General features: G+C 45.8%; 1 protein-coding gene across 1 annotated transcript in view; it reads right to left on the bottom strand.

Moving 5' to 3' along the window:
* Nucleotides 1-8,395, bottom strand: part of LOC144527577 (uncharacterized) — a 27,856-nt gene extending 19,461 nt beyond the window's left edge. The window contains exons 1-2 of the mRNA XM_078265724.1: nt 8,264-8,395; nt 7,531-7,828 (exon numbers count right to left, since the gene is read on the bottom strand). Of these exons, the coding sequence (XP_078121850.1) occupies nt 7,531-7,828 (298 nt within the window). The 5' untranslated portion in view covers nt 8,264-8,395. The remainder of the gene's footprint in view (nt 1-7,530; nt 7,829-8,263) is intronic.
* Between the last annotated feature and the right edge of the window lie 547 nt (nt 8,396-8,942).

Raw genomic sequence — 8,942 nt, 5'->3', positions numbered from 1 at the left:
TTATACTTTCTACTTCATGGTTCGACTCACATTTGGTACTAGTACTTTTCTCTTTTGGTTTTCCACTGCGGATAGTTCCCCCTTAGTGTAGACGACTATCTGAAACTACAATTTAGCCGCCATTGACTGCGTTTTGTACATTTATTTGCAGGAGAAGCTAACAAGGTTGTGTATCCAAGACCTTCCATGTTTCAATGGCGTACAAAGGCTTTCCAGAAGTCATACGATAAACGGCGTTGAACAGCGGTCAGCAAAAATAAGACTTCACCCGTTAACCCCTCTCTCTATTGTATTGCATATGTCATTATTATGACATGACGCCTGTCATAAACACGAAGGAGTCATTAAGTGTCATTCGGTAAATTATGACACTTTTAACGCAAAGTTAGGGCCGGCTTCACACTGCCTGCTGCTGCTGCTGCTGCTACTACTGCTGCTGCTGCTGCTGCTGCTACTACTGCTGCTGCTGCTGCTGCTGCTGCTGCTGCTGCTGCTGCTGCTGCTGCCGCTGCCGCTGCTGCTCGCCGCTGCCGCTGCCGCTACCGCCGCTGCTGCTGCTGCCGCTGCTGCTGCTGCCACCGCTGCTGCTGCTACCCCTGCTGCTGCTGCCGCTGCTGCCGCTGCCGCCGCCGCCGCTGCCGCTGCTGCTGCCAGCTGCCGCTGCCGCTGCTGCCGCTGCCGCCGCTGCTGCTCACCGCTGCTGCTGCTGCTGCTGCTGCCGCTGCCGCTGCTGCCGCTGCTGCCGCTGCCGCTACCGCTGCCGCTGCTGCTACTGCTAGCTGCTGCTGCTGCTACTACCGCTGCTGCTGCTGCTACCGCTGCTGCTGCTGCTGCTGCCGCTACTGCCACTCACTACTACCGCTACCACTACCGCTGCTGCTGCCGCTGCTGCCGCTGCCGCTGCTGCCGCTGCCAGCCGCTGCCGCCGCTGCTGCCGCTGCCGCCACCGCCGCTACCGCCGCACTGCCGCCGCTGCTACCGCTGCCGCTGCAGCCGCTACCGCCGCCGCTGCCGCTGCCGCTGCCACCACCACTACCGCTCGCCGCTGCCGCTGCCGCCGCTGCCGCTGCCGCTGCCACCGCTGCTGCCGCCACCGCCGCCGCTGCCGCTACCATCACTACCACTGCTGCCACGCTCGCTACCGCTGCTACTGCTACCACTACCGCTGCTGCCGCTGCTGACCGCTGCTACTGCTACCATACTGCTACTACTACTACTACTACTACTACTACTACTACTACTGCTGCTGCTGCTGCTGCTACTACTACTACTACTGCTGCTGCTGCTGCTGCTACTGCTGCTGCTACTGCTGCTACTGCTAGCCTCGTCTGTACACATGGATGTTTCCCATTGATTTACTGCACTCAAGCAGTAGTATACTTCATGTTAAACATAAATATATACTGATCTGACTACAGCAAGGACAACGACGGCAAAATAGGCTACAGAATATTTGGTTCTGTATTGACAGGTGCAATATTTGAAAATTGATAATTATTATTTCTTTTTTTATTACATTTATATCTGCAGTTATGTCAAAACCTCGAGACTTTCAAACATCAAAACGTCATTTATTAAATGTATTCATGTCAAAATGACATATAAGCATCTTTTCCTATTCTATGTTGCCTGGAAACACTTCCAACACGCTCGCGTGTCGTTTGAAAAATAGGCGTCGGTCCTATTTCTAGCATATACATGTTTTCGGCGCGGCTCGAGCCGTGCCTGAGACGTGCGTGTCACGCAGGCAGTGTGCAAGCTCTAACCTGTTACCATGGGAGCCAAAAAAAAACATGCTCACGCCACGCAGCCAGTGTGAAACGGCCCTGAGCATTGTCCGAGATATCTTTGTTATGACAACTTGGCGTTAGAAATTAAACTCAGTATATCACCTCGGCTGGCGTCTCCCTTAGAGATAGGGTGAGAAGCTCAGTTATCCGTGAGGAGCTCGGAGTAGAGCCGCTGCTCCTTCACGTCGAAAGGAGCCAGTTGAGGTGGTTCAGGAATCTGGTAAGGATGCCCCCTGGGCGCCTCCCTAGGGAGGTGTTCCAGGCACGTCCAGCTGGGAGGAGGTCTCGGGGAAGACCCAGGACTAGGTGGAGGAACGTCCAGCTGGGAGGAGGCCTCGGGGGAGACCCAGGACTAGGTGGAGGGACGCGCGAGCTGGGAAGACCCAGGACTAGGTGGAGGGGACGTCCCAGCTGGGAGGAGGCCTAGGACTGGAGGTGGAGGGACGTCCAGCTGGGAGGAGGCCTCGGGGGAGACCCAGGACTAGGTGGAGGGACGTCCAGCTGGGAGGAGGCCTCGGGAAGACCCAGGACTAGGTGGAGGGATTATACCTCCAACCTGGCCTGGGAACACCTCGGGATCCCCCAGTCGGAGCTGGTTAATGTGGCTCGGGAAAGGGAAGTTTGGGGTCCCCTGCTGGAGCTGCTGGCCCCCGCGACCCGATACCGGATAAGCGGACGAAGATGGATGGATGGATATCACCTCGGTATTGCATTCATTGTCGTCTAACTAACGTTTAAAGCCTCTGAACGCCCACAGAGGTGTTTTCAGTTCCTCTTGCTGATTAGAATCTGCTCAGGTTGAGCTTTAAAAACTGAGTTGGTTGTTTTTGGAGAAAAAGGGGAACAACTGAAAGTCAGCGCTCAGCTTCAAACAACAATGTTAAAAACAACAGACAAAGCCAGAAATCTTGGTGTAGTCATGGACTCAGACCTGAATTTCAACAGCCACATTAAGACAATTACAAAGTCAGCCTATTACCACCTTAAGAATATCTCAAGGGTTAAAGGACTTATGTCTCAGCAGGATTTGGAAAAACTTGTCCATGCTTTTATCTTCAGTAGACTTGACTACTGTAACGGTGTCTTCACAGGTCTCCCTAAAAAATCAATCAGACAGCTGCAGCTGATTCAGAACGCTGCTGCTCAAGTCCTCACTAAGACCAAGAGACTGGATCACATCACTCCAGTTCTGAAGTCTTTACACTGGCTTCCTGTGCCTCAAAGAGTTGAGTTCAAAATACTTTTGCTGGTTTATAAATCACTAAACGGTTTAGGGCCAAAATACATTTCTGATCTGCTGCTACACTACGAACCACGAGATCTCTCAGGTGGTCTGGGACAGGTCTGCTACACTATGACCCACCCAGACCTCTCAAGTGGTCTGGGACAGGTCTACTACACTACGACCCACCCAGACCTCTCAGGTGGTCTGGGACAGGTCTGCTACACTACGACCCACCCAGACCTCTCAAGTGGTCTGGGACAGGTCTGCTACACTACGACCCACCCAGACCTCTCAGGTGGTCTGGGACAGGTCTGCTACACTACGACCCACCCAGACCTCTCAGGTCGTCTGGGACAGGTCTGCTACACTATGAATCCCCCAGACCTCTCAGGTGGTCTGGGACAGGTCTGCTACACTACGACCCACCCAGACCTCTCAGGTGGTCTGGGACAGGTCTGCTACACTATCGACCCACCCAGACCTCTCAGGTGGTCTGGGACAGGTCTGCTACACTATGAATCCCCCAGACCTCTCAGGTGGTCTGGGACAGGTCTGCTACACTACGACCCACCCAGACCTCTCAGGTGGTCTGGGACAGGTCTGCTACACTATGACCCACCCAGACCTCTCAGGTGGTCTGGGACAGGTCTGCTACACTATGACCCACCCAGACCTCTCAGGTGGTCTGGGACAGGTCTGCTTGTTGTCCCCAGAGTCAGAACTAAACAGGGGGAAGCAGCGTTATCTGGGAGTTTGTATATCTGGAACAAACTCCCAGAAAGCTGCAGGTCTGCAGCAACTCTCAGTTCTTTTAAATCAAGGCTGAAGACCTTCTTTTTGATGTTGCCTTAATTCTTATACTGTACTACACATTTTATTCTTGTATTTTATCTTGTATTAAATTTGCCTTTGTTAATATTTTTATATTTATTAGTTTTTGCTCTTTGCTTTTTAATGTTTGATGTTCTATGTAAAGCACTTTGAGTTGCTCTGTGCTGAAATCTGCTATATTAATAAAAATGCCTTGCGTTGCCTTTGGTGGGAACTTATTAGGTTTCTACCAATAAGAATGATAAAGCTGTCATTTGTCCTGCCCTAACAGGTGCAACAGCACTAACAGGGGACTCAGGAAGATGTCACTCAATCAGTTTAAACACATCCATACAATCCTGGGGAGAGGTCTAATCAGTGTGTGTGTGTGTGTGTGTGTGTGTGTGTGTGTGTGTGTGTGTGTGTGTGTGTGTGAGAAAATGAACTGCTACCTCCTCTGTCAGCTCTAGCCACTGAAAAGAAATAAGCGGAGAAATCAGGCCAATTACAAAAGCTGGTCAGTCTGACGTGGTGTTGCCTGAGCTCATTACTATTCATGAGCTCATTACTATTCATGAGCTCATTACTATTCATGAGCTCACCCAGTTGCGCTGGGTAAAGGATGCTGATAGCCAGGCTCTCATTGGCTAGCTGTTAGCCAATCAGAGTCAAGCAGCTTAGCTCGTTGAATATTAATGAGAACTGGCCCAAATGGAGCGGAGTCTTCCTGCAGGCTTTCTATACCACGCTAGAATGGCTTGAAACAAGGTAACCAAGGTACAGAGTCAGTGGTAGACCTTCAGACATTACCACAAAGTCATGAAATACGTGTGGCAGGGCACCTTTCATGACAAGCCCAAATGGTTCCCTTTCCTTGAGGTTATGGATATTATTCACGACACCGTCATATAAGCATTTGATGATGAAATCAAACTTGACAGGTTCAAATTGTTTCACTTTACTTGAGGTCAAGGAAAAATATTCATGACTTTGATGAATTATATGTTCTCACGACAGCCAATGTAAAAACCAACCTTAATGACAGTTTAATGTAATGTTAACACATACAGCTAAATAGTTTATTAAAGTTTGATAATGGGGCCTGCCATGACATATTTATGACAGGTGATGTTGTCTAGTTTAATGTCAAGTTGTCATAACACAGAGATTGTTGTCTTCGCTAAAGTCAAGCTGTCATGACAAAGATATCTCAAAAATATCTAAAAGTGTCTTAATTTCCTGAATGACAACAGTCATGAACACTCAAAATGATTTAGGTGTCATGTCAGTCTTATGCACACCTCTTCAAATAACGTGTTACCGTAATACTTTATACGTCAATACGTCATTAAGTTTGATTTCCTTTAGTTGACCTACCAGCTGCAGGTTTTTGCTTTTTGGCCACTGATCCGAAGTCAATTGAAAGTTTTCTCATTGTCCTTGAAAAAGACATTAAAAAGGTAAACAAACACACAAAATGAAAATGATTCTCTCATTTAGCATTTTTCAGAAATGGTTAAGTGAGTGTCTGAAATGAACTTCATGGTTCTACTAGACATGACTCTATTTTGGTACCAGTACTTTCTCGTTTTGTTTTCCACTGCGGATAGTCATTGTAGGCGGGGTTCTCAGTAGAGATGTACCGATACCAGTATCGGTATCGGCTCCGATACTGCCTAAAACGCTGGTATCGGTATCAGAAGTACTGGAGTTTATGCACCGATCCGATACCACGTAATAAAGCCCTAAAGAAAATCTATGTTAAAGTAGTTCATTTATGTTCTTTTTCCATTATAACTGACTGACAAACTGCAGAATAACAGAACGTTCTGTGGCGTTCATGTTTCACAAAGAGTTTAACCGGAGTCAGACTGACAACAAAGATAGAAATAATATCACATCCATACAGAGATAGTAGTATACAGCTGTTATACATCATATCATCCATACAGGGATAGTAGTATACAGCTGTTATACATCATATCATCCATACAGGGATAGTAGTATACAGCTGTTATACATCATATCATCTATACAGGGATAGTAGTATACAGCTGTTATACATCATATCATCTATACAGGGATAGTAGTATACAGCTGTTATACATCATATCATCCATACAGGGATAGTAGTATACAGCTGTTATACATCATATCATCTATACAGGGATAGTAGTATACAGCTGTTATACATCATATCATCTATACAGAGATAGTAGTATACAGCTGTTATACATCATATCATCTATACAGGGATAGTAGTATACAGCTGTTATACATCATATCATCCATACAGGGATAGTAGTATACAGCTGTTATACATCATATCATCTATACAGGGATAGTAGTATACAGCTGTTAAAACATATAACATATAACATATAACAAAATATATGACACACTGGTATCGGATTGGTACTCGGTATCGGCCGATACGCAAGTTCAGGTATCGGAATCGGTATCGGGAAGCAAAAAATGGTATCGGACCATCTCTAGTTCTCAGTTGATCCCCAAAGCGCCGCCACGTCAATCTACTGTGACATTTTCAACGCAACACATGTTGAGTCATTTCATCGTTAACCAAACAGAGGGACGTGTTCATCAATTGTATGGCTTAGTTTTGTGTTGTGTGCAAACAATTGTGGCCGTTGGCTGTTTAAAAATATGGGGTTTTTCAAGATGTCTCGTGTCGTACTACTGACTATTCTGTCTAAGACCTTCACCTTCTTGTATCAGCTTAGCTCGCGTGGAACCTTGACCGAGGTGGTATCATAACGTGTCTAATGTAAAATTTCATTTTTATGCTGATGACACTGTACTGTATTGCTCAGCACCCACCGCAGACCAGGCCTTCTGCCAGTTACAACTTGCTTTTAACACGCTTCAGGGTACTTCCCAGGGTACGAAAATTGAATGTGTTTCTAAGTACAGATATCTTTGTATTTTAATTGATGAATCTCTTTTGTTTACCCTTCATATTCAGCATCAAATCCTGCCTTTCGTTCGAATCTAGAAAGAGGCTGGTCGCTGCCACTTTTATGTCTTGACTATGGTGATGTTTTATATATGCATGCTTCATCTCAAAGTGTACATACACTGGACACTGTATACCATGGATCTCAAAGGTTCATCACTGCTATGAAAGCCCTCCCTCACCATTGTGAACTGTATGAACGTGTTGGATGGCCTCCTTTATCAACACAGAGACTTCAACACTGGCATATCTTCATATACAAGGCTATTTTAGGTCTCCTTCCATCCTACCTTCTGACCTATATCAGTGTAAATAGTACAGGACTTACAATCTTCGTTCCCAGGATCTTTTCCTTCTGTCTGTTCCAAAGGTTAGAACTGAGCTGGGGAAAAAGGCGTTTAAGTTTGCTGCTCCTTCTACATGGAACAAGTTACAGAAATCCATGAAACTTACTGAGCTGGTCTCATTGGTCGCTTTTAAGACGATGTTGAGTGACTTGGAAGCAGCCATGTCTGGCTGCAGAAGTTTTGCCTGATGTGATTAGGATTCTGGTTGACTTTAAGGGATTTGCTGTTTCAGTTGTTTTATGTTTTTAGTGTTTTTGTGTATTTTGTGTTTGTGTGTATGTGTGGTTGTACTGCTGCCTGTCTTGGCCAGGACACTCTTGAAAAAGAAAATAAAGTAGTAAGTATATATCGATTTACACCCTTAATCTTATCAACTCTTTAAACCTTTTTTTCCTTGCCGCTGTTTCTTCAGTTTCTCCACAAAGGGACGCAGCGGCTCCTGGACTGCAGCGTCTTGCCTTGGTATATTCTTCATTTCTTTATCGATTACAGAGATGGACCCTTGTGTCCCGTAGTGCTGAACGATTAAATAAGGGATTTCTTCTCTGGCCTTGCCATCCTTCACTCCTTGAGGGATTTTGACCAGATTGAACAGCATCTTCCTGAATTCTGACTCAGTCAGCTCCTCCAGGATGGAGCTCAGGGCTGTTTTCCACTTTGCCTCTAAAACCATCAATGACATCTGCAACACACAGAGAGAGACAAATGAGCAACAACAACATTTGCAAATTAAAAACAGAAGCCTAGCAAAGAGGAAACAACTCAAACATCACACTGATTGCTTTACCAGATAAAATACATAGTTTAGTTGTATTTCTGCCTCAAAAAGAACTTATTTAGGCATATTTAATTTTATGTTCTTGTTGTTCTTTCTTTTCCAATCAGTAGATATAAATATAGTTTTAATAACTTATCACTTATCATTACCGATTTAATTTTCTCAATACACCTTATAAGCTACAATCAAAATTCTACCTTCCAGTCCACACTAAACTACTATATATACTATATACTATACAGCAAACGTAGAGTATCATGTTTTAATATCATTGTTCATCATTTTTGATGTAAAAACATCAGATTTCCGGAAATTGTTGAAACAGGAGACGTCTCTTACGTTGTAAAACCAGCCTCTGGAGACTCCACCAGCTGACTTCTCTATCGGCTGTTGAAACAGGAGACGTCTCTTACGTTGTAAAACCAGCCTCTGGAGACTCAACCAGCTGACTTCTCTATTGGCTGTTGAAACAGGAGACGTCTCTTACGTTGTAAAACCAGCCTCTGGAGACTCAACCAGCTGACTTCTCTATCAGCTGTTGAAACAGGAGACGTCTCTTACGTTGTAAAACCAGCCTCTGGAGACTCAACCAGCTGACTTCTCTATTGGCTGTTGAAACAGGAGACGTCTCTTACGTTGTAAAACCAGCCTCTGGAGACTCAACCAGCTGACTTCTCTATTGGCTGTTGAAACAGGAGACGTCTCTTACGTTCTAAAACCAGCCTCTGGAGACTCCACCAGCTGACTTCTCTATCAGCTGTTGAAACAGGAGACGTCTCTTACGTTCTAAAACCAGCCTCTGGAGACTCTACCAGCTGACTTCTCTATTGGCTGTTGAAACAGGAGACGTCTCTTACGTTCTAAAACCAGCCTCTGGAGACTCCACCAGCTGACTTCACTATTGGCTGTTGAAACAGGAGACGTCTCTTACGTTCTAAAACCAGCCTCTGGAGACTCAACCAGCTGACTTCTCTATTGGCTGTTGAAACAGGGAGACGTCTCTTACGTTGTAAAACCA

This window comes from Sander vitreus, chromosome 13 (genome assembly GCF_031162955.1).
Source record: "Sander vitreus isolate 19-12246 chromosome 13, sanVit1, whole genome shotgun sequence".
Lineage (NCBI taxonomy): Eukaryota > Metazoa > Chordata > Actinopteri > Perciformes > Percidae > Sander > Sander vitreus.
Note: the sequence above shows the minus strand (reverse complement) of the source record. Positions and strands in the feature narration are given on the sequence as shown.